The 26,526-nt window shown below is 48.6% G+C and overlaps 1 protein-coding gene across 11 annotated transcripts in view; it reads right to left on the reverse strand.

Annotated features, from left to right (window-relative positions):
• ARHGAP22 (Rho GTPase activating protein 22) overlaps positions 1 to 26,526 on the reverse strand; it is a 218,412-nt gene that overhangs the window by 144,896 nt on the left and 46,990 nt on the right. For 3 of the 11 annotated variants that reach the window (XM_084996519.1, XM_021073076.2, XM_021073074.2), the window contains exon 1: positions 24,853 to 25,240. The exons of the other annotated variants lie outside the window; for them this stretch is intronic. In XM_084996519.1, coding sequence (XP_084852645.1) covers positions 24,853 to 24,886 — 34 coding nt within the window. In that variant the 5' untranslated portion in view covers positions 24,887 to 25,240. Of the gene's footprint in view, positions 1 to 24,852; positions 25,241 to 26,526 lie in introns of those variants that run through there. 11 annotated transcript variants of the gene reach the window in all.

The following is a 26,526-nucleotide window of genomic DNA, read 5'->3' on the forward strand; positions in this document are numbered from 1 at the left end:
GTGTACAACATAGTGGTTCACTATTTTTATAGATTATACTCCATTTAATGTTATTACAAAATAATGACTATATATTGCATTTAAAGTTATTACAAAATAATGACTATATTTTCCTGTGCTAATAGAATATATTCTTGTTGCTTATTTATGTTATACATAGCCGCTTGTTTCTTAATCTTAGGTTAGGTACATTTGTATCTTATCTTGACATTGAATGTAGCATGACACTCATCTGGTATCCCAGGCAACTATATGTAGCCTGGTGGTTTCCAGCTTTGCCTGAGGCTCACACAGCCTAGGATAGAATTCTGAATCTATCACCGTTACCTGAGCAAAAATGAGCCCATTCATGGGCCCTGCTAGAAGGGGCAGATCATGGCGGCAGGGGGATTAAGAGGTGGCATAATCTCCTCTCTGGCACTCTGAGCAGCTGAGGTGGCTCAGTGGTCAACACCAGCCATGTGAGTCAGACCATGCAGATCCTTGTCAGCCCCACCTGATGCCCTCCCTTGACTATGGTGTGACTGGTGTTGAATGTTCCAGCCTTGCTTCAGCTGTGCTTTTGTCCAGAGAGGAAGTGGGCTGTTTCCAGGCTCCACTCAGTGCACTGAAGGGGGGTGGAGATCTCTAAGGGCAGTGGGCTTTTCCCAAAGACCATAGGGAAGGCAAAGCAGAGGGGTCAAGTCTGGGTAGCATGGCCCAGCTCTCCTTCCAAGAAAGCACCCTCCTCTGAAGCTCCCAGGGCCCTGCACCTAAGGTTAGGCTTCACCTGTTCTTAATATTTACCAACATTTATGTGGGTCCTGGTCTCCTGCATGTGGATGTGAACCAGAAGAAAGTGTACTTCCAGCCTTTATTTCTATGGATGTTTACTATTTACTATCCCTGTGAATTACCTTAAGACTCCCTCACGGCTGGACTCTTGGATTCTCTCCAATGTTAATCATTTAAAGAGACAATAGGACCAGCTGAAGAACTACAAGCTTGGGTTGGGATCACTGCCAACTCCGCGAACTCTCTGTGCCTCAGTATGGCCCTCAGCAACTGGGTCCAGGTGGGGTGACAATTCCTGCCACTGCAGGGTGAGTTGGAGGGGAGAGACGGCCAGGCTAGCACAGTGCTTGGCATGTACGAGGTGCCCAGTAGCTCGTTAGCACGGAAGTGGTGACTATGATCATGGAAATGGTGCAGTGGCTGTCTCCATGCAGAACTGTTCTAAACGTGGGTTCCCAGGGTGAGCTCAGGGAACAGAAGGCACCAAGCTCTGAATGGCTTTCAGCTCTTTAGGTGCCATTATACACTTTCTTCTAGAAATGGTGTGTGGGTACATTCCACCACACAATGACAATAGTGTGCCACTTTGTCCATAGCCCTCGACATGAAATATCATAATCTGAATATTCCTACTCCATAACTTGTTACATATGAATGACACAGGTATTGTCTTAGCTTACCCTGTCTTTGGATTCCTAATCAGGTGGAATATCTTTGCGTAGGCTTCTACTAATTGCAGGAAGCACCTGATCCCACCTTTGCCCATCGATCTAATTGTTGCTGGTGGGAAGGGCTGGCTGGGCTAGGGAGCAGCTGGTATCCCACAGGTCCATGGGTCACTTGAATCCTCTTCCTGTCTTCTGTGAGCCTCAGCCTTTCCCCAGAATTCTTCCTGCAGCCCCAGAAAGCTGAACTTTCATTTCCAGATGCACACGGTCTGATGTCTGTGCTGAATGGCCCCCACTGCTCTATAACCTCAGCAACCTGCCTTGGAGGGAGAACACCCTGCTTGCTGAAGCTAGGCTGAACCACTAGCAGGCAGGTAGGCTGTGTCTGATGGGACTTGACTGCTTCAGGAGGGGCCTTTTTGCTCCTGGGGCTGTGGCTGCTCCTCCATCCCTCCTCCCATCTCAAGCTGTCAAGGAGCTGGAGAAAGGCTGGTTTCAACAGACAGTGCTCCGTTTCCAGGGTCTGGGGCTGTGTCAGGCCCTGGGGATGTGGAAACTAGTGTTACCATGACTCCAGTATTCAGGTGGACCCCAGTATTCAGGATCACCGGGGAGAGGGGACAGGTGTGTCCCCTTGGTTACTGAGTTTTGTGGATCTCAGTGTCTTTATTTCTAAAATTCCTTTAATTAAGAATGGATGGTAGAGTTCCCATTGTGGCTCAGTGGTAATGAACCCAACTAGTATCTCTGAGGACTTAGGTTCAATCCCTGGCCCTGCTCAGTGGGTTAAGGATCCAACATTATCGTGAGCTGTGATGTAGGGTGCAGACAGCTCAGATCCCATGTTGCTGTGGCTGTAGTGTAGGCTGGCAGCTGCAGCTCCAGCTCCAGTTTGACCCCTGGCCTGGGAACTTCTAGATGCCAAGGGTATGGCCCCCCCCCCCAAAAAAAAAAAAAAAAAAAAAAGAATGGATAGCAAAATTAAGTCAGCAGTGCCCCCAGTTTTGTGCTTTTTTTTTTAAAATAACTTGAGACTTGGCAGAAGCTGGGCGCCGGTGGGGGAGAGAAGAGGCCGGCTCCCACTCCCCTCAGCTCACCAGGAGGGCACTTCTTACAGATTCTACTAAGGCTGCCAAGCCAGTCAGGTTTTCCCCCAGCCAATCAATCACACAGATATTACTTATAAGGCCCGCAGAGCATCTTGAAAGGAAAATAATCATTGTTATGATTTATTAATAACCACTGATCCTGTCCTTAGCATTTCCTTGAATCAAGCTATTCAGTTCCGTGCACATTTAAGCCAAGGTTTCAGGTCAAACAGCTCTGATATTCTAAGGCTCCAGAACTAAGGGGAGTTTCTGGAGTTTCTGGCCCAGGAGGAGGGCCTGGGGAAGCTCGTGACCTGAGGAGGAAAAGGGTGCTTTTTGCCCCTCAAAGTCTGGTTCATCGGCTGACAAGCACCATCATTCATTCACTGGCTCATTCATCCATGCTTCCGAGTCTATGGAACTCCTCCAGGTACGGTGCAGACTCTGAGTTGTCTGTGTTCCCCCAGAGCCCCTAGGCTGGCAGGGGAAATAAATCACAAAGAAGAACCACACAGGGATGGAGGAGCCACAGGCCACTCAGACAGGCAAAGGCTGCAGACGCTGAAATGAAGGTACAGACCTCTCCACTGTAGACATCTGCAGAGCCACCGGAGGAGGGAGGACCTGGACTGAGAACTGAAAAATGACTTAGAATTTGGGCCCACCTCAGGTGACGTGGGGCTCTGGTTTGGGAGAAAGGAAAGGGTGTGGCACTTGCTACCTCTTGGCTCAAATGAGGCTGTGTGCCAGGTTGATGCTGGCACCTATCTTCACTGACAAGCATCTCTTGAGAGGGTGGACCACACTCGTAGTCTCGCCTTCCTCCCTCTCCCCCTCCCCCCATGACCCCAGTCCCTGCTAATCCCTTGCATTCGGAGACTTCTCCTCTCCTGAAACTGCACTGATCAAATCAATCAGCCTGCTTCCAACTCTCAGCCTCCGAGAGCCCTTGGTGCTCAGGCACCATGGATCACCCTCCTCCTGAAGCCATTCCTGCCTCCCGCCCTGCAGAGCCCAACTGCCTGGTTCACACCTGCATCTCTCACCACCTGTCTACCCAATCTGGCCTGGACTCCCTCTTTTCTCCCTGAAAATCCTGCTTTGCCCAGGGCTGCCTTCCAATCCATCATGAGTCCAGGTCTTTATTTTAGCCTGGACCTTATTCTGGAACTTGAGGCTCCCGTGTTAAACTATCCGTGGGATATTTCCAAAGGGATGCTTCAGGATCACCTGTGCAAAGGTTCAAATTCAATTACTACTGTGGACTCAGCTCTCTCAAGCCTGCTTCTCCCCTGCCCCCTTCTCATCAAAGGCACATGACCACTCTTGACAGCTCAGAGTTGTTTTGACAAATCCTTCCCCCTCAAGCCCCATGGCCAATTAGTGTCCACATTCTGAAGACCGTCTCTCTGCATGCTTCTTTCTTTTAATTTCTTTTTTACGGAATCAATTCAAATTCTTATCCTCCTTCACCTGGACTCCTTTCTCTATCCCCTGCCCTCTGCAAGAGTCTTTAGAATGGATATACAGCTGCCCAGGAAAACTCTCTAAACACAGATGTAATCATCTTCTCCTTTCATCAAAAGTAATTACGGGATTTATCGATTACGTGCAGAGTTAAATCCACCCCCCCCACCCCCCAGCCTGGCAGTCAGGATCCTTTCATGGAGCAGCGCCACCCCAGCTTAACCATGCACCTTCTGATCCACCCGGGCTAATTAATGGGCTACCAGAGGGGCCTGCATACTCCACTGACCTGGGGACCTTAGAAAATTCAGTCTCCAGGTCTGCTGAATCACAACTTCTGGAGGAAGGACCTGGAATCTGGATTTTGAAGCAGCCCAGGAGATTCCTATAATCGCTGCCCTCGGCGCCACCCTGGACAACTTCCCACCGCAATGCTCTTTGGCTCATGCTCACTGTCAAAGTTTCACTTTACATTCAAGGTTTAGGTCCAGTTTCACCTCCTCCATGTAGCCCCATCTCCACCCCCGGAGTCACTCTGCTGAAATTAGTCTCTTTCTTTTCACTTCAATTTCACCTTCAAAATAGTGTAACAGCCTGATGTGTAATAGTGTGGTTTGTGCAGTGCATGTATCTACCTCACCCCCAAAATGAGGACCACTGGGAGCCAGGGGACTCAACTCCTGCCCAGCAAACTCTGTGCATAAGTGTGTTTTCCAGTGTGCAAAGAGTGTGTACACATGAGTGTGTGAGAGTGGGTGCATGTATGAGCATGTGTTTGTGAGGGTGTATGTGCATGCATACTTCTGTGTGTTTGCAGGCACATGTTTGTGAATGTCTGCGAGTGTGTATGCATACCAGAGTGCGTGAATGTGTGTGCAGGTAAGCATGAGTGAGTGTATAAGGCATGAGGGTGTGTCTATATGTTTGGGAGTGTGGGGGCACACACGTGTGTGAGTGTGTGCACGAGCATGTGTTTGCAAGTGTGTGAGTGCATGCCTGTTCAGAGCAATCCTAGATTCAGCATTGGGGGTCTTGGTCCTGGCAGTCAGTTCTGAGCAGGGAGACCCTGAGCTCAGGGCCTACAGACTCATCCAGAAGCCAGGCTGTTAGGAAACTGGGAGAGCTGATGGAAGAAGCCATGGGAGGAGAGACAGAGGGTAGAGGGTGCAGGGGAGTCTCTGGGAGGGTGGAGAACAGGGGAGCACACTGAGAGACATTTAGGAGGAGGAGCTGATTGGCTGTATGGGGAGGTGGGGCTGGGGCAGAGGCTCGATGGGGAGCAGGACGGTGCATGTATTAGATTTTTGCAGTGTGACTTCCAAGAGGAAGTGGGATGTGGGCTCTGGACTGTAGGAGAGGAAGTGGGCTCAGGAGAGAGAGGTGGCAGGTCAGCGCCCCACACACAGGCATCGCTCAGTCAGGATCTGTTGTACCAACTGTACTAACTGCTCTCACAAACTGTTCATTTAACCCTTAGGACAAGGGCCACCTCATTTACAGCCATGCAAGCTGAGGTTTGGGGAGCTAAGTGAGCTGCTGGGGCTGCACCGTGAGCACGGCACCTCTTGTTTGTGAATGTGAATTCTTCCACCTTCAGAGACTGCTCAGGTGCTGGTAGGGGCTTGGCCTGGAACAGCAAGATGCCACTGTGGGCTGTGGTAGTAGGCAGGGGGCTCAGATGGACATGGACAGGGGCCCTGCAGTGGTGATGAGGCCTTCTCCCTGCTTTGGGGCACTCGGCCATGGGGCCTACCTCTGGGGGTGAGAGAGCCTCTCTGTGTCACCCAATCCTCTTTGGGCTGGGCTCTGACTGTGCCCCCCAAATCCCACCCCTCTGTGTTGCTGCTGCTCTGAGCTGCATCTGTGCTGGGGGCCTGCAGAACCTCCAACATCCTGGCCAGACTGTGCTGGTCATTCTGAGACCTGAACAGAGAAGACATGACACTGTGAGCTTTCTCAGCCACTGGGTGTTGGTAGACTCCATCCTCATTGCCTTAGCACTGGGCTGGCCTTTCTAGAAACATTGGCCTAGGAGAGGCCAAGATGGGAGAAAGAAGAAACTCAACACATGGTCAGGGCAAGGGTGGGGTGGGTGGCAGTGGAAGGGATACACCTGCCTAAACACCTGCAATGGCCAGAGTTGGGGGTGGTGGGCCAGCAGCTGACAGGATTAATTTCAGCTATGCCTCAGAATAACCCTGATTCCTCAGATGTTCTGATTGAGACTCAGAAGAGGGGAACAGCTTACTCAAGGTCACAGAGCAATGTTAAATGGCAAAGCCAGGATTCAAAGCCCAGTCAGTGCTGGTCACTGTGGATGCTATGACTCTTCCTCAGCAGAATGGAGCCTGAGTGGAGCATTTAGCTTCAGATCAGAGGTGCCAGGAAGGGAGGAGAAATGCAGCCTGAACAGGACGATGCCCAAGTGTCCACAAGACGACAGGCTGCCAGGGGTGAACACACCAGTCAGTTCCAACTCAGAAGGTCATACCCTCTGGTGGAAGAAAAGGAACTCGAGGACCCAAAGGTTCATTCATTGTTAAGAAGGACAAAGGGCTGTGCAGCATCAAGGCGTTGCTAGGGCAACATGAGGTGCAGGGCCTGCCCTGATTCATGCCCTTTTCCTATTGAGGAAGTAGGGATCTTTTGTTTCTCAAAGTTGAAGAAATTCAAGAAGAGAATGTACAGGAGGGGAAATACAAATAACCAATAAAGATGCGTAGAGATGCTGGATTTCAATGATCATTGGGGGAAATGCAAATTACAGCCATTATACGATGCAACACTGTTTACCCTTTAGGCAGGTAAATTTTTAAAGTTTGGTAATTTCCTATGTTGTGAGTAATTATAAGCTACTCTACAGAGGGCAATTGGGCTGTACTTATTAAAATTGAAAACATGCCCACTCTACAACCCAGCAGAAAGGATCACAAGTGCCTAGGTAGTCACACATAAAGATGCCCTTGGACTGCTCTGAGTGCTCCCTAAAAATGGAAAAAACCCAAATGCCAACAATAGGAAAACAGCTAAACAAATTGTGCTGTATTCACATTATAGGATGCATGGCAAAAGTTAAAAAGAATGAGGTGAATGTTAGTTCTCCCCTTTAACAAACACCTCGGAAGAGCTATTTTCACTCTTTCCAACTCCTCTCCTAGTCTCTTTTTTATTGTAGCCTAAAATATACTTAACCTAAAACCTAGCATTTAACCCTTTTTAAGTGTGCAGTTCAGTGCGGCCTAAGTACATTGGCATTGCCATGCAACCATCGCCACCATCCATCTCTAGAATTTGTTCCTCATCCCTAGCTGCTTTCTGTTCTCTTTTGATCCCTCCCAGTCAGCCTTCTCCTGTCTCTGTCCCACAAAACTACTCTAATCAAGGCCGCCAATGTCCCTCGTGTCGCTTAATCTAAGGGTCGGGTCAGTCCATCCATTCTTTCCCCTTACACCACGGGACCCAAGTTGGTCCTTCCCTCCTCCAGGACTGTTTCTGTCCTTGGGTTCCAAGGCCACTCTCCCCTTCTTCACTGGCCACCACTCTCAGTCTCCTCATAACCCCAGCTCTTGGAGTCCAGTGCCCAGGGCCAGTCCTCAGACTCCATGTCTGTCCACACTCACTGTCTTGGTGATCTCCTTCCATCTCATGGACTTAAAACACCCTCAATGTGTGGAAGGCACCTGTGCAGAGCTCAACCCCGAACCCCAGACTCAGGTGTCCATCACCCCGTCCAGCCGGTACCTTTAACATCTCATGTCCAAAGCGCAACCCCTGGTCTCTCCTCACCCCCAAGCCTACTCCTCTCACGGTCTCCGCCACCAAGGTGAATGGAAATGCTATCAGGCTCGCCTGTTCCCAGCCACCATTTCTCACCTGAACTGCTACATCCCCTTTTCCAGTCTGCCATCCTCCACTGTGGTGTCTTAACAGGGCAGCCTGAGAAGATGGGAGTTAGGTCATGTTGCTCCCTGTGAAACCCTGCAGGACTCCCCTCCTTTTGCTCAGAGTAAAAGTAGGAGCCATCACTACAGGTTACAAGGGTCCTCGGGACCTGGCCATGTGGCCTCTCGGACCTCCTGGTGGATCCCTGCCCCTGGTCACACTGGCAGTTCCTCAAACAGGCCAGCCATACACCCACCGCCTGCCCCTGCACCTGCATCTCTAGCTCTGCAGGTCTTCCTCTCAGCCCCTTTGCTCTTTGCTCAAATGCCATTTTCTCCATGAGGTCTTCCTGAGCATTCTTCTAAGATGTATCCCCAACCCTCCCATCTCTCCGTTTTCCTGCTTTATGTTAACATTTACTTAAATTCCATTACAGCGGTGCAAGAGAGCAAACTGCAGAACAATACACACAATATAGAACTATATGAAAAGGGAAGAAAAACAAAATGCCGTCAACAAAAAACATCACAAGGTATATTCAGCAATTTGCAGAGAAGGCACATGTCACACCTGTAATGGTGATGTGGTCATGAAGGGGAGGACGGGGCTGTAGTACTACAGTTTTATACAGGAAGGAATGCGTATATTGCTTACATAAAGTAAAAACTTTAATAAAGCGCTCTTTTGGAATGGAGCGATTCCTCCACGAGATCTAAAATAGCAATTAAAATATCATGAGGTCGATAAACATTTATGAGTGTATCTGCAACAGGCACTGTGCTGGGCTGTGGACCACAACACAAAGAGCTGCCTAGCCTCTTGCCTGCCTGGCTTCCAGGCTGAACAGATGATGCTCTGCGGAAGCATGGCCCAAGCCCGTCTGGGCCTTCTATAGGATCAGGTCGGGGCACCTCTCTGAATGAGCCTGGGTCTACTCTAGCCTGTCTGCTCCACCCCATCTCATCTAAGGAGGAACTCGGTGAGGGTGTGTGCATCATGCACTCACCTAGTGTTGCAACGAGAGCATCTGGCAGCTGCTGTATCTTGGAAAATGCTGAGGACATGTTAAAGACACCTTACCCAGTGGATCACGTCGGTGCTCTGCCCAAATTCCCTTGATGCCTTTTTCCTGTTTCTATGCCCCTTTACTTCTGACAGCATACCCTGGGTGGTTTTTCAGGATCTCCCATTTTGGAAGACTGTTCTTGGGATACTGAAGCCATTTTTGAGCAGGCACTGGGAGAAGCAAAAGTGCCTAGGAATTTACATCCCTCCCTGACCCTCCAGCCCACGGCCAGACTTCTGGGTGTGGGAGCCTGCAAGCCCCTGCAGCCTTGTTTCTATCTGGACACCACTCAGAGGGGTAAAGAGGTGCCATTCATCCTTCCAAGTTCCCCTGGGGCCCAGGCTGAGACCTCCGTTCATTGGGCTTTGCACCCCAGCTCACAGCCCTCTCCCAGGGCTCACAGTGGGCGGACGCCGAGAGATACCATAAGCTCTGTGAATGGATAAACGAACAGAGAGCCAGTTGAGCTTGGGGTTACATACTGCCTGGAAGTGCAGGTCAAGCAGTTGCCCTGCTTCCTGCAGCCCCTCCCAGCACCTCTTCCCAGTGCTGCTCCCCCAGCCCCTCACTGGTGTCCCTTGGGGGCCCCTCTAAGAAATTACGGCAATCCTCATCTCAGGGTCTATTTAGGAGACCCGCATCTAACACATCTGATCGTTTTCAGGGCCCTCTGACTAGGCTATGGCAGCACTGGCCTCGGCAGCTGCTGAGGCATCGGGCCCACCACTGCTCCCTGGGGTTCGACGCCCTGAAGCTGGCTAGGGTGTTTCTCCATCTGCATCTCTGTAAGTGCAGCCCCTAGAGCGTGGAAGAGTGGCTGTACTTGAACGAAAACACAATTGATTTATAAAAGTCAATGGGATTTTAAAGCCGAGCTGGGGAAATAGCAAGATGGCTCTCAGAGCTGAATTGATTTAAAGGGTAAGTATTGAGGCCGAAAGATTGATGGAGACGAGAGAGGTGAGGTAATGGAGGGGCACTCTGGAGGGGGCCCGCACGAGACGGTTGCATAAAGTTAATGCAATTTGCAGCCAAGGGCGAGGGGGCCTCGCCAGGCTCCAGAGCTCTCCTGGGAGCACTGCATGAGCCTCAGATGATTTATTACAAGGTGGTTCCTCAGTGCCCCCTACATACATTTATGTATGTATGTATGTATGTATTGCTTTTTAGGGCCACACCACAGCAATGTGGGATCTGAGCTGTGTCTGCAACCTACACCACAGCTCACAGCAACGCTGGATCCCTGAACCCACATCCTCATGGATACTAGTTGGATTCATTTGCGCTGTGCCACAACGGGAACTCTTAAAATTTTTTTTAAACTTGTTCCTTAGCTTCTTTCGGGGCTCTGCTTGATCATGTGTTCTTTAATAAGTCCCCTGTCTAAGAAGTCTGGAGAAACAGGCAGGCCATCCTCATGTGTCTCTCCTTGGGGCCTGGAAGGTGAAGGACAAAGGGGAAACCTACCACTCCCCATAAGTAAAAGCATCTTAATGCTTCTTTTTTTTTTTGTCTTTTTTCCTTTTCTAGGGCTGCTTCCACAGCATATGGAGATTCCCAGGCTAGGGGTCTAATCAGAGCTGTAGCTGCCAGCCACAGCCACAGCCACAGCCACAGCAATGCCAGATCCAAGCCATGTCTTCGACCTACACCACAGCTCATGGCAACACTGGATCCTTAACCCACTGAGCAAAGCCAGGGATCCAACCCGCAACCTCATGGTTCCTAGTTGGATTCATTAACCACTGAGCCACCACGGGAACTCCTATTTTAATGCTTTAAAAACATTAATATAAAAGATCACACTTTTTTTCTGGCCATGCCTGTGGCGTGTAGAATTTCCTGGTGGCAGGGATCTAACCCGCACCACAGCAGTGACCGTAGTCACCACAGTGACAATGCCAGGTCCTTAACCTACTGCACTACAAGGGAACTCCAAAGACCACATTCTTAACAGTTACTTTTATTGGCTCTTCCTGGGTCTGTCTCCTGACTCAACTGGTGCTGGTTTTCAGCGAGGGGCTGCAGGAGGCAGGGCAACCCCCAAACTGCTTGACCTGCACTTCCAAGCAGTATGCGACCCCCAAGTTCAACTGGCTCAGTGTTCATTCATCGATTCATGGAACTTATGGTGCCTCTTGGGGGTCCACCCTGTGTGAGCCACTGTGGTGTGGAGATGAAAGGCACACGCCTGCCCTGGAAGAAGTAAAGGGGGAACAAAGACACCCCAATATGAGAGTCTGTCATCATGGCACATACAAGAGGCAGCAAGGAGGTCAAGCTGGGAGACTGGGAGGCCAGTGCTGAGGCTGAAGGTGGATGACAGAACAGAGTGAGTCAACAGAGGGGGATCAGGCTATGCCACCCCCAAAATATGCCACTTTTGCATCTTGATTATTTTGAGCTGAAGGCAACTGAGAAATAGCACACAGGAGGAGCTCTTTTCCTCCCCCTTTCTGCCCAAAAGCAGGGCATACATTTCCCTTTGTAAAGCTGACTTGCTACTCCTGTACCAGGAAGACGAGAGTGAAATTCTTATCATCAGAAGGTGGCTTGAGTCTGCATAGTGAACCTTATTAAACAACCCTTCTTATCTACCATACATTCCCTAGTCACCTTCCTACAATTTACTGCCACTGGGTTTACCTATTTCTTTTCTATGAAGTACCCCTTCAGACACTTAAAACTATTACTACTATTTTTATGCCTCCTCTCCTACTAACCGTTAAAAATTTTTTTTTTGGCCACATCCATGGCATATGGAAGTTCTCAGGCCAGGAATGAAACCTCTGCCACAGCAGCGACTCAAGCTGTTGTAGTGACAATGCCAGATCCTTAACTTGTTGCACCACGAGAGAATGCCCTATTAATCTTGCATCAGTTGAATTAGCAGGGTTCAGGTACAGAACTTAAGAGGGTAGAGGAAAAGTTTTTCCTCCCCTACACTATAGAAGGCTAGGGGCAGAAAGGATAAGCTGAGCAGGAAGGAGAGGAAGACATGCAGGATAAAGAGGGCAAGGGTTTAGATCCAGAAAGTCTGGTTCTCAGGCTCTTACACCTGACTCTCACAGAACCCACTTCCCTGCCCTAGAACAGACCACACCCTAACCCCTTCCCACCAAGTCTAATAAAAATCCCTTTTCTTTGAGAAAGACAAGCCTGATAGACTTTCTTAACTTCTATCCACAGGTTGGCCCTCCAACCATCATCTCACCCTGGGTCCCTCTTGTTTCATCTCTTTTTGAGGAGGTTGTGCTCCCTTTCATGGGGAGGACAGCTTCAGCCGTCATCAACATGGGTGTGAAGTCAGGAAGATGAGAAAGCCTCTGTGAGCCAGTGAGTATCTGGGTTTCCAGCTTCACCTCCCACTCACACCACACGCCCTACACTTTCTAGATCAATGATTGGCCCCCCACGGGGGCCATTTTGTGCTATACCCTGTGTCTCCTCTAGTAGGCTCTAGTAGATTCTAGTAGATTCACAAAGCAGGGAGACCACCGTTTATTATGCTGCCCGCATAGATGGCAGACACCTCTATATGCTGTGTTGATGTGTGGGCTTCCCAAAGCCAGAGAGGGTGCCCTCTTCATGCCTGATTCCTAGACTATAGTACAGAAGCTCTCAGTAAATCTTTACTGAGTGAATGAGTGGACACAAGACAGGAATCCTCAAGTTCAAAGCAGATGGGAAAGATCAAATCCAAGACACCCTATACCTCTGTAGATGATGTCCTTGGTTTGGAAGGAATCTGCCAACAGGATTTCTCCTATTCATGGCCTGTTTCCATATGATGAAAAGTTAAAGGGCACGAGATCACTGATTCCATTCCTATAATCAGAGAACTGCCAAGCAGGAGCAGGAAACACAGAAGGCAATTTTTCTCCTTTTCCTAGTTTAGCGGTGGAAGTAGAGAGGTCATGGAAGGGGGCCAGGATTTGGAGGCCTAAGGCCCTTACTCTTTGAGTCCCAGGTTTCCATATAAAATGAGAGCAAAATACAAGTCTTATGCATTTCTTAGACTGTGGTGAGGAAGAAATGAATGACACTTTGAAAGTGCTTTGTAAACAGAAAAGTGCTGAATGGATGAATGGGGGTGAGTCTCTCGTTGCTATAGGCTGAGCCCCTGGGAGGCACCTCTCCCTTTTCGAATCCTTGTCCTGGAGCAGCTGGCCCTAGGTTTGCTGCCTCTGCTTCTGTTCAGATTAGCAAGCTATTCACCAGGAGCCTGGGATCAGTGGAGTCGATGTAATTCAATATTGATTATAAATTTCATTTCTGCTGGCCTACGGACCATTAGTTTAGATCAATACACTCTCCACCCTTGGTTAAGTGATCGTTGAGGCTGTTGATGATTTCAGCAGACTCAGCGCAGGTCCCTGGCTGTCTTGGTTGGAAAAGCCCAAGGTAGCTTCTTGGCCCAGGCCTACTCCAGCTCAGGCTTGTCTTGTAAACACTTGTTCCCACCTGCAAATGTAAGGTCATGGCCAAGTCTTCAGTTCTCAGGGGCCAGAAGTCCAGCCTGGAGCTCCTGTAGCCCAGCTTCTCGTAGTGCCTTATATCCTGAGTGTCTAGGAGGGCTGAGTTGTGAACTCTGGGCATCTTCCATGGGGAGAACTCAGTTTTCCCATCAGCTGGTATCTGGGAGGAGAGGCAGGAGGAGGGAAGAGCCTTGGGTCCACAGTGCACTTCTTTCCAGGACACAAAATGCCACCTTCATCTCTTAGCATGAGGGCCTTGTACCATGAGGATCGGTGGTCTGGGGGCTTAGGGAGGAGTAATCAGAAGCAGGGGAACCTGGCTGGCAGCGGTTGAGTGCTTGCAGATATGTGCTGACAACCATCCTTCTGTCCTCTCACGCCCTCTGCAGGTGGCAGATGGGAAACACCACTGCTCCCAAATCATTCACTGACCCTCTGCTCCTCCCCACCCTCAGGCTCAGCTCTGAAGACCCACTGCCCACAGTGCAGCCTACATCATTGTCTAGTCCTCTGTCCAGACATATCGCTCCCCTGTGGAAAGCCCTACCTGGGCGTAGAATGGGTCTATTCCCCCTGCCGCATGACCTCATCCCCTCACTGCCTTCCTGTGTAGCAGCCAGACCTGGAGCTTACAGTTTGCTTAGCGCATGTTCCTCCCGGTCCTGACACAGGAGGCTTTCTTCCCCCAGGACGGCTTCTCTCTTTTGCTGCCCAGATAGGGCTTGGTATATAAACAAGTAAATGCATAGTGGTGTTCTAGAGCCTTTGGGTTTTGAAGCCCAGTGCTGCCGCTCCTGGCTGGGCACCCTTCCAGGCTGGCAAGTTCTTTAATCTCTCTGGGAGAGATTAATTTTTCAGTTTCCTCACCTGAAAAATGGGACAACAGTGCTCTCTTTCTCAAGGGGGGTCCTTTGAAGATTAAAAGAGATTACACACATGGTAGATATAAGAGGACGTTAAAATGGAAGCTCCAAGAGGGCACCAAGACACAGGAGACGTGACACTCTAAAGTGAGGCGCAGACCAAGAAGCATGCTTTCAAAGAGGTGGCTGAAAGTCAGTTATGCGACCCTGGGATGGATGTGGAAACACCAAACTGGTCTTGTATTTTGCAAATGAGTGACTGTAGAGCATTCATTATCCAGGAGCACCCAGAGTTGTCATGAGGCCTTGCCAGGCAGGGACAGGGGAAGGCCTGCCCCTCTCACCCAGATAGTGCAGGGCACAAATATAGTTGCTTCATGAGTTGTGCTTGTTCCACAATATGGTTACGTAAGTCCAAGGGATCAGAGCTACAATTATTGCTATTATGAAATATATGGCCAGTGCATGAGTGATTAAATATGTGTCTGACTCCTAAAGCAGGCAGGGAGGTGAAGGTATCTGAGCTGGCTCATCTGTCAGAAATACAGCAATAAAATCCTAGCCAAAGCTGGGATTCCTCAACATCACCAGGTGGATGGGGCCAGGCCTGCCTGAGCCCACCAAACACCTCTGCACCCATGGCCAGCATGGCTGGCAGCCCCTAGTGAGGGCACCTCCACAGGATGCCTATCCTCCTCATCCATCTAATCCCGACTCCCTCCCCTTTCCCACCAGCCTGCTGCTCAGTCAAGCTGCCCTCAGCTGAACAAATTGGAAAAAGGCCAAGACAGAGAAGGTGGCATGACCCGACCTCCTGTTTCTGCCCCTGCACCTGGTGGTAGAGCTGTGAATACCTGCCTGGGAAACAGGTGCTTGTGAGGGATCAGACATCCTCACATCTCAGGGGCTTAAGTTGCTCTATAACACCATCTCACCTCCACCAGTCTCTGGACAGGGCTATGGATGTGGAGGGCAGCCCCTTGGGCCTCAGAATCTTGTGTTCAAGCTGCTTCTGATCTTACTTAGTGATGCAGGTTTGAGCATTTGACTTAAATTATCCTGCCTCTGTTACCCTCTTGTCTCCGAGGATTGATATTAGGATTAAAATGGGATAAGTGCTTGTAAATGGAATGTCCAGCACACACCTGGCACATCCTAGACATTCAGCAGATAGCTTCTCACTTTCATTCCTTCCCTAAGGAAGAAAGTAGGAGGACCGTCTGTGGTCTTTAACATGTGAGGAACGAGAGAGTTGTACCCTAGGATTTCATTTCTATGAAACTGAAGAAGAGGCACAACCACTCCATGGTGATAAAAATCAGAGGAGTATTGGAGTTCCCGTCACGGCGCAGTGGTTAATGAATCCAACTAGGAACCATGAGGTTGCGGGTTCGATCCCTGGCCTTGCTCAGTGAGTTAAGGATCCAGTGTTGCCGTGAGCTGTGGTGTAGGTTGCAGATGCGGTTTGGATCCAGCATTGCTGTGGCTCTTGCATAGGCCGGTGGCCACAGCTCCGATTGGACCCCTAGCCTGGGAACCTCCATATGCCACAGGAATGACCCTAGAAATGGCAAAAAGACAAAAAAAAAAAAAAAAAATCGGAGGAGTATCTGTTGGTCCTGGCTGGGAGGAGGGAATGGGAAGAGACAGGAGGGAACCTTCTGGGGTTAAGGAAATGCTCTGAGTCTTTATCCAGGTGATAGTCATTGAGCTGCACACTTATGATGTGTGCATTTCACTGTATGGAATTATGCCCCAATTAAAAAAATAAGAAACATGTTAAAAATGAACACTGGAAATCCTAGAACAAACAGCATTTCAAAAATTGGGCTGCAATTTGAGGCTGCTGTTGTTCAGTGATCCCCAAACTGGGGATTTTTATTTCCTCTAATCCAGTCCCTGGGACTTGTCCCAGACACTTTGCTTATTTGAGGGCCTCTGAAATTGCAGGTCAGTCCTGAGCAAATGTCTCAAAAGGACAGACAGAAGAGAGCTCAGTCCTCTGTGGGGAGCAGAAGGGTCAGCCAGGGGTGGAGGACATCCAGGCTTGGGCACCGGAGCCCCTGGAGAAGGTATCAACTCTGAGCAGCGGTGCCAGTGTCTGGCCCAGAGTGAGGGGATTGCTGGGTGAGTCCCCTGCAGCCCTCCTTCTCCAGCACAAGCTCCAAGCCCTGGCCTAGACCCTGGTTCTACCCTCCAGGAGCTGTTCTCATCGACTGCCTCCTTGGCATCCCTCACTAACTCCTTTGCTAGCCCTGGATCTTCTCCCTGAATTTCAGGCAAAGCAGATGCTGGATCACCTAATTGGGTTACTGTTCCTTTGCTGTCCCACTCGCAGGGCCCTGCAGGTGGTCCGTCTTAGGGGGCCCTCAGAGCACCTGACAAGCCCAGGTGGGGGCACCTTGGGGTGACCATGGCCATGTTGTGCAAGCCCACACCTTTCAGAACTAAGCAATCAGAGGTGGCTGTGAATCCCATGGTCAGCCCTTAAGAGCAGAAACATCCCTCCGAACAATTGTTCAGTGTGAACTGGTATCAGGTCAGGTGAGCTCATTCCTCAGCCACACCTCGCCTAGTCCTACATGCTTTAGGCTCCTGCTCTCCCACCCACTCCCTTCCTCAGCCCCCAGGGGCAGCCACTTCAGTGGGTTTCTTTGGCATTTAGCTCCACATTTCTAAATAATATTCATTGCCCTTTCTTTCATTTTTTTTTCCCCTTGATTCCCCTCATCTAGTTAATTAACACATCTATCAACTGACATATTTATCTTCTTTTTTTTTTGTAGGTGAGAACATTTAAGTTCTATTTTCTAGCAAATTTCATGTACATAGTGCAATGTTATCAATTTTGGTCACCAATGTTACACATTAGATCCTCAGACCTTATTTATCTTGTAACTGAAAGTTCGTTCCCTTTTACCAATTTCTCCCCGTTTCCCCCGCCTCCCAGCCCTGGTGACAACTTTTCTATTCCTTGTTTCTGTAAGTTTGCCTTTGTTGTTAAGAGTCTACATTTAAGTACTACCAGGCAGTATTTGTCTTTCTCTGTGTGGCTTATTTCAGTTGGCATAATAGCCTCAAGGTCCAGCCAGTTGTCACAAATGGCAGGATTTCCTTCTTTCTCATGGCTGGATAATATTCACATATTCATATATGTGTGTTTATAAACATGTAACATTTTCTTTATCCATTCATCAGTTGATTAACACTTAGGTTGTTTCCGTGTCTTGGCTACTGTGGATAATGCTACAATAAACAAAGGAGTACAGACAACTCTTTGAGATTCTGTTTCACTGCTTTGGCTATACCCAGAAGTGGAGTTACAGGATAATACGGTAATTCCATCTTGAATTTTCTTGAGGAACCTTGATACTGCACCAATTTACACTCAGTGTACAAGGGCTCCCTTTTCTCCACATCCTTGTCAATATCTGTTATCTCTTGTCTTTTTGATAACAGTCATTCTAACAGTTTGAGGGCATTGACAGACCTCATTGTGGTTTTAATTTGCATTTCCCTGATGATTAGCGATGTTGACCATATTTTCATGTACCTATTGGCCATTTATAAGTCTTTGCAAAAATGTCTACTCAGTCCTTTTGCCTATTATTATTATTATTATTATTTTGTCTTTTTCTAGGGCTGCACCGGCGGCATATGGAGGTTCCCAGGCTAGGGGTCTAATCGGAGCCATAGCCACTGGCCTACACCAGAGCCACAGCAACACGGGATCCGAGCTGCATCTGTGATCTACACCACAGCTCAAGGCAATGCCGAATCCTCAACCTGCACCCTCATGGTTCCTAGTTGTATTTGGTAACCACTGAGCCATGACGGGAATTCGCTGTTGACCTATTTTTTAATTGGGTTGTTTTTTGCTCTTGAGTTGTATGAGTCCTTTGTATATTTTGGGTATTAACCTCTTATCAGATAAATGATTTAGAGATATTTTCTCTAATTCTGTAGGTTTCTTTTTCATTTCATTGGTGGTTTCCTTTGCTATGCATAAGCTTTTTTAGTTTGATGTAGTCCCACTTGTTTAATTTTGCTTTGGTTTCCTTTGCTTTTTGCATCTAATCCAAAAAATGATTGCCACTATTGATGTCAAGGACATTAACATGTTTTCTTCTGGGAGTTTTGTGGTTTCAGGTCTTACATTTGAGTCTTTAATCCATTTTGAGTTGATATTTGTGTACAGCGTAAGACAGGGGTCCAACTTTCATTCTTTTGCTTGTGGCTATTCAGTTTTCCCAACACTATTTATTGAAGAAGCTGTCATTTCTATATACTGTCCATTGTATATTGCTGGCTCCTTTGTTGCAAATTAATTGACCATATATGCATGGGCTTATTTCTGAACACTCTATTCTTCTCCATTGATATATGGTTTGTTTTTATGACAAATAACTTCTTGATTTTTTTCCATTTTAAGTATTATCTACTGACTTCTACTATGGAAGATGAGGATTTTATTTCATTGCCTGCCCCTATCACATGTAAGCACCCACCCCATCCTCCCAGTGTGGTTATAGTGTATTTTTCGTTTGATCAATATGCAGAATTTGCATTATTAGTACTACGTAATTGCTTGCCCCAGTTGAGCTATGTAGTATACTATAATATTTCATGCATCACTTTTTGTTTTCCCTGGAGTTCATAATTGCCTTGCCTTTTAATTTGCTTAGTGTTCTACTACATATCAATAATTCAACCTTAAATATTCCAACAGTTGTTCAAATCTAATTTCCACATATTCATAGGCAGTGGGCGTCTTTTTAAAAATCACACTGCATTTTATTAGTCAAAGAATTTACAGCTCTACTGGAGACAGTTAGGAGGCCACCTGCAGTGGTGTTTGGATACTGCGAATCCCTGGGTTGGATTAGGGAGACGGCAGAGGCCTCAGCACTGGACACACACGAATATGAATTCCACTGCTTGTTGGCAGTGTACTCACAATTCTCCTTCCACATTTGCTAAAATAGGAATAATGATGCCTCATCATAGTGCAGTCATGAGAATTTAATAAGTAAGTACAATGGAAATGTCTGGAGCATGGAGGGCACACAATAAATGTTGGTTTACTTTCTTGTGGGAAAATGAAGAAAAATAAGGCCAGTGAAAGTACTTTATCTCACTCACAGAGCTTTCTCTCTCCATCCCCAAAACATTGACCGGGCTCTGCACATGCATCAGGGCCTCTAAGACACTGATACTCCTTCGAAGGGAGATAGCTCAAGCTGCCAGAGCTTTGCTCATTGGGCTAATGATTTCCTTTAAAAGAAGGAGCCTCCTTAATAGCAACATCAATTTTATTTTGAAATATTCTAAACAAAGGCAGAAACTAAAAAAAAAAATATATTGATAGATTGATGACATAAAAATTAAAACTTATATGCATCTGGGGAAAAAAGCCTCCGAAATAAAAGGGCAAGCAACAAATTGGGAAAGATTTGCAACATATAAGTCAGTCAAGGGAGGGCTGACTTTCCTAAGAACCTGGACCAGTTAGGTCCAGAGACAGTGCTTCAGCCTCCCAGGATAATGCTTTCTTCACTGTTCATTCATTCAATATATATAGGAATTGAATGTCTACTAGGTGTCTGTTGTTGGGGCATGATGATATTCAAAAACAGAAATGGCTCCTGCTCCCATGGAGCTCCCAGTCCAGTGGGACAGTTATTCACCAAATAATCACATTCAGGAATGTACAACTACAATCTGAGAAAAGTGCCACAAAGACAGGGAAGGCACGGGGCAGAGGACCCAGTGTAGACTGAGGTGTGTGGGAGCTCTTCTTTAGTTGGTGACAATTGAGCTGAGAACTGAAGAGTGAGCAGGAGTTAAGTGTGTGAGTCTGTGTAACATACAGACCTATAGAGAGAGGCATTCCAGGTGGGAAAACAGGATGCGCCCAGTCCCTGTGGTAGGAGGCCCATGGAACAGTAAGGAATGGGAAGAAGGCCAGTGTGGCTGAAGCTTGCAGAGGGAGATGAGGCCAGGGGCTTGGCTAGTGATTAGACTAGAAGATGGGCCTTATGGGCCATGATGAGGGGTTTGGGTATTTAACCCGAAGAGCAATGGAAGCCACCAAAGGATTCCAAGTTGGAACTAGAGGAGGGAGGCTAGAGGTGGGTACAAGGTTGGGTTTACACTTGAAAAGACGGCTCTGGCTTTGGAGTAGTGAGTGGATGGGGGTGAAGAAGAGGGTCACTGCCATAGGTTAGAAATGACCAGTAGCTGGCAGAGCATGATAACAAGAGATTGAATGAAACATGCAGAGATAAGAGCTCTCTGGGAGGTAAAACAATGGGGCCGCCTCCCATACCTCATTCCTGTGGAAGAGCAAGACCAAATCAATAAACTTGTATTCTGGGCAGTGCTAATGGGCACAGAGGAGGCCTCAATCAAGAATGAAGGAATACACAAATCTTTGAAGAATCAGTCCCTGTGACAGTGGGATTTCAGGAGAGGGAGCAGTCCCGGGGGATTGGGGTAGCATAAGAGTCAAGTATTTGGGGGCTTTGTTCTGACCATGGCTGGAGAGATGGGGAGAACCAGGTACCCCTGGGGGCTGTGTGAGCAGAGGGTACACAAAGGGCGTGGTACTCGTAGGACAAGGGTATGGCCTGGGGCTCTGCTGCCCTTCCTCATTCTGGAAAACCACCCACATTGCACCCAGGAGAGAGGGTGCCAAACTTACATTTTTATTTTCTATCTTAAAAAAATAAATGGCAATTTTTACAGTGCAAACACATGCCCTTGGGACTTGCTCCACTGGATCTGTGATAAATTCATGGAGTTTTATTGAATTTATTCTATTTTTCTTCTGAAAAAAACTGGCAATGGTGAAGCGACCTGTCTCTTTCATTCACGTACTCACTCTAGGAATACGGCCACAAGGCTCAGCGGAGGTAGAACTTGCAGGACATGGCTTTAGGAAGGGCTCCCTAAATGGGACCCTCAGAGCCAGGCAGGAGCTGAGTAGGGCAGGGCCAACCACACTGGCTCCAAATGTCCTGGTCTGGCTTCTGCAGGCCATGACTAGCCAGAGTGAGTCAGAACGGGTCCTCAGCAGGCAATGGCAAGGAAGAATTACAGTATGCATGGCCAATGTGGGATGGTTGGAACCAATCTGGATCCCTTTCCCAAATCAGTTTGAACAATGGGAGGTACTTAAAATCAAGAACACTGTTTGAGTTTACTGGGCTGTTTTGAGACATTTCCAGCTGGCTTGGGTGCCTCCCTACTTTTTTAATTACTGTTGTCATCATGTGTGTGTATGGGCAACATCTGCCTCTGTCTTAGAACTTGCGCTCAGACTGCAGAGCAAACTTAGTTCTACATGCAGGTAAGTGACAGCAGGGTTTTTCCCTGAGAGGGTCTCAATCCTGACACCTTCCTCTCCCTGGGAAGAAGACATGAGGATGGCTGTAGGGTGATGGCAGCCTTTGCCAGCTCTTCCAGGCTGGCCTGGTGGGGACCTGCCAGGAAGCTAACAGCCAACATGATGCTGGGGAGGGGTCCCTAGGAAGCCCCTATCTGCAGAGCAGCAGAGGCTTCTGAACCAGCTGACTAGGGCTGGTTTTATTAAGTATTCTAGAAAGTGATGCCAGGTCTTTTCCACTCAACTCACTGTACCCTTGTAGTGCTACAGTCTGGAAGTATATCTGGAAAATGTATAGTCTGGAGCAGTCTGGACAAGGCAGTACCTGGATACCAGGGGCTGTGATTTGCATCCTATAGACTGGCTGCGTTTATATCATGTAGGCTGCCCAACTTCTAAAAGAGGAGGATGAATTTAAGGAAAGGTCTTCCTTTGACCAGAACCCGATTTCTTGGAGGCATGCATATCATATGTATTTTGGACTGTATTTCTCCAGAAATGTCCCTAGGGAGTGTCATTCCTTAAGCTGCAAGTCTGACCCTGCATGATCTGATTCCTGACCTGGTCTCCAGCCCCAAGCCTCTTGGCCCTGTGCGTGCACCCCTGTCCTACCAGAGCCGCTGCACATGTTGATCCCTGCCTGGAACGTGGCCTTCCTCCACCACCATTTGCCTAGTTAGCCCCACTGTTCTTCGGCTCACAACTTAAGTACCCCCTGCTTCCTCTGGAAGCTTCGTTTGTAGTACATGCTCTTATGCTCTTATAAGGCTTCTTGTCACGGTTTATGATCATGTATTTTTACGAGTTAAGTGATTATCTTATTAATGTCTGACGGACAGCACCTAAACTTTATCTTTTAACATATCCTACCAGATAATATCATCCAGTACAAAGTTTCTCAAACTTAGCACTGGCAGAAACTGAAGAATTCTTTTTATTTTTCTTTTTTTTTGCTTTTTAGGGCTGCACCTGTGGCATATGGAGGTTCCCAGGTTAGGGACTGAATTGGAGCTACAGCTGCCAGCCTACACCACAGCCACAGCATCGTGGGATCTGAGCCTCGTCTGCGACCTACACCACAGCTCACAGCAACGCCGGATCCTTAACCCACTGAGCAAGGCCAGGGATCGAACCTGCGTCCCCATAGATGCTAGTCAGATTTATTCACCACTGAGCCAGGACAGGAACTCCTGAACTGGAGAATTCTTCGTTGTGGGGGCCTGTCCTCTGCATTGAAAGATGTTTAGCTGCATCCCTGGCTTATTTCCACTAGATGCTGGTAGCACCCCTCAGTTGCAACAACCAAAATGTCCCAGACATTGCCCCCGGTTGAGAACCATTGCCCCCGCCCCCCACCAAAATGTTTGTAAGAAGTCTGAGATTTCAAAGGCAGGCTTCCTGACACCACCACTGCTGAAGCACTGCTCTCTTTCTGGACCAGCCCCATGCAACAGAAATCTAAAGTGAGCGACATACAAAATTGTAAATGTTCTAGTAGCTGCATTAAAGCATGTAAAAGAAAAAAAGGCAAAATGAACTTAAATGATATATTTTGTTTAACCCAATATATCTAAAGTATTGTTACTTCAGCAGGCAATCCATGTAAAATAATTATTGAGATATTTTACATTCTTTTTTTCCTACTAACTCATCCAAATCTATTTCGTGTATTTTTCTGTTTGGATTAATCACATGTCAAGTGCTCAGGAGCCACATGTGGTCAGCGTTAGACAGGAGTGGGAGGGGGAGACCTAAACTCTCACGGAGGGCCTGGGCTGGCCCGTCCCTTGGGTTGTCACCAGGCTTGTAACCCTACCCCTTGGCAGAGCCATGCACAGGCCCCCTTTGCCCACTGGGACCCCCACAGTTGACAGCTCGTTCCGGAGAACCTCACAGAGGGGTCCTGATGGCTCTGACCACACTCTAGAGGGTCAGCCCACCCAGGAAAGTCATCCAAATGCCTGCAACGTGGTAATGAGTTGGGTGTGTGCCTGTGAGCTCATAAAAGCCTGGAGGGTCTCTGCCTCAAACACGCAAACACTGGTGAGACACGCACTGTTTCCAAACTCCCCAGGCAGAAGCTCCACCCACCCCCAACCAACCATCCTCGTGCTCCTTACTCACAAGGGAGGCTCAGCCCTCCACAAATACTGTCACCTGAAAAGACACATACATTCTCCTTCCTTAAAACACAGAATCTCTCATCTAAAATGATACTTGTAAACGACTGCATTTGGCGTGGATAAGCAATGAGATCCTGCTGTATTAGCACAGGGAACTGTATCTAGTCACTTGTGATAGAACATGATGGAAGATAATGTAACAAAAAGAATATATATATATATATGTATATAAAATATATGAGTCACTTTGCTGTACAGCATAAATTAACAGAACATTATAAATCAACTATAACAAAAAATTAAAATCTTAAAAAAATAAAATTACCCACTATGATTAAAGGTAAAAATAAAATAAAATGATACTTGCACTGGCCAAGAAGTTGCTGTCCAGGGAGATGCTGTCCCTAGCCCCAAGCCTTGCCCTGAGGCCCCAGGCCATGCTACAGGACCACTAGCTTGGTGCCACAGGGTCACCCCTGCAGGGACATCCCGACAGGCATGTCCCACTGATCTCTGGATCTACTCCCCCAACACCCTCATCTCCAGGCCCTGTGGGTCCCTGGGAGTTCTCCCTGAGGATCCTCTGCCTGCCTGAAGAATTGCTTCCTGCAGCCCAGCTGTAGGGGCTCCTGCAGAGTCGCTTCCCAGGTGGCCAGAAGGAGGATCCTCACTGGCTGTCTGGAGAAGCCAGGGTACTGCCCTTCCTCCTGAGGCCACTTTTGTCTTGGCAGCTAGGACAAATCTTGAGCATTTCAGCATTTCCCTTTTAGTAAAGAAACAAAGTTTTTCCAAAGTTGTCACCTGGTCAGTTTGAGCAAGCCAGGGGTGAAGCCCGCATGCACAGTGGGGCACTAAGCTGGCCACCGCCCTTTGGCAGTCTCAGGTCTGATCCCCACAACCCCAGGAGCCTCACTAGGTAGGGCTGTCAGTCACCAAGATGCCTCTAGAACGCCTGCTCCATCTGACCCCAGCTGGCAGCCAGCTGAGTGTTCGGGCCCCTCTGCCAGCAGATGCAGACACATTGTGCCCAGATCCGACGCAGGAAGTTGGACTTACCCCTCCGGGCTTGCCTGATCTTTGGGCTCAGCATATTCCTGACACTGCCCCACCGCAGTCGCTGGGCAGATCATGCTGTCATCCACTTCCCTTTTCCCTTCCTTTCGCCCAGTTGCCCCTCATGCTCCGCTCCGTGGGCCCCCATGGCCGTGGGCGTCACCCGCGAGGCTCCTTCGGCTGCCTCTCCTGGCTCCAGACCGACGGCTTGCCTTGGACTACATAAACCTCAATGCATTATTTATCCATCTCAGAATTAATTCCCATCCAAGCGAACCATTAAGAGACTCAGTAACTGCTGCTGATCAATCACCGGGCCAGGGCGGGGCAGCCTGGCTGTCCCTCCGCCAGGCTGGGGCGCACGCGGCACAGCCCATCCCGGAGCAGAGCCGAGGGGTGGGGGCGGCGGAGGCGAGAGGAGGGCGGGGCGGGCGGAGCCTGGCGAGCACGCAGTCCCCAGCTGGTCCACGGTCCCAGCGGGCGGCTCGGACTCTCGGATCCGCCTTCTGCGAGGGGAGGGCCCTCCGTGTGGCTTCGCACACTGGAGAAAGCGAGAGGTTTCAGGGAAAGGATTCTGGCCGCCCCGCCCCCTGCATGCCTTGCCAAGGCCGGGGATACCGAAGGGGGATTGGAGGGGAGAGAGGTCTTCAGGAGACTGTTGCCAAGATCCCGCAGGCCAAGGACCCCTCCAGGGTCCGTCCACGGGGTACCTGCTCTGTCTGATATTCCCTACCAGGAGGGCTCAGAAGGCCATCTATGAGCTCACAATTCTAACTGCCGAAAGACAGGTGTGTCTTAGAAGCTTGCAGCCGAGGCAGTATTCTGAGCCTCAGGGGACTAGCCCAGCAATGCCCTTTAGGGATGTTAACTTTCTCTGCAGCCTAAATAAGGTGACAGGAATAAGAATGTTCAAGGCCTGCACATAGTAAGTAGGATCTCAAAAACTGTTCACCGAGGAGTGAATCTCTGCTAATTGCCATGTTTCTGTTTAATACTAGCACTTTTTTTTTTTTTTTTGTCTTTTTAGGGCCGCATCGGTGGCATATGAAGTTCCCTGGTTAGGGGTCAAATTGCAGCTGCAGCTGCCGCTGCCAGCCTGCGCCACAGCCACAGCAACATTGGATCCCAGCCACGTCTACAACCTACACCTGCAGCTCACCACAACTCTGGATCCTTAACCTACAGAGCAGGGGCAGGGACTGAAGCCACGTCCTCATGGATACTAGTGGGGTTTGGCACTGTTAAGCCACAATGGTAACTCCAATGCTAGTGCAATTCTAAAGAGTGTATGTTGAAGCTTTTGGGGGGTTCAGCCCCAAGATCTTAAAAACTGCCAAGAAATGCAATCGCAATAACAATTCTCATTTATTAGGTGCCTACTGTGTACTTGAATTTGGTGCTTTATATTCAGTATTTCATTTAATTCTCTGAGGCAGAGAAGCCTTTATCATGGCTTTCAGATGGAGAAAATAAGGCACAGAAATGTTAAGTGTCTTATCACATAATCCATTTGGGACTTTTCAGCCTGAACCTGCGCTGTCTCTATAGCTTATTCTTTTCTGTGATGCCAGTCTCTCTAAATACCCCAATTCCAACCACTTCCTGTGAATGTTCTTGCCTTGAGAGCCGTCAGTCAACTCATCATGAGGACCAGCCTTTGTGCCCCTAAAATCACCC

The sequence above is a fragment of the Sus scrofa genome, chromosome 14 (genome assembly GCF_054392235.1).
Source record: "Sus scrofa isolate SSC_HxYL_T2T_F1_AM1 chromosome 14, Sscrofa_HxYL_maternal_Yorkshire_Landrace_v2.0, whole genome shotgun sequence".
Lineage (NCBI taxonomy): Eukaryota > Metazoa > Chordata > Mammalia > Artiodactyla > Suidae > Sus > Sus scrofa.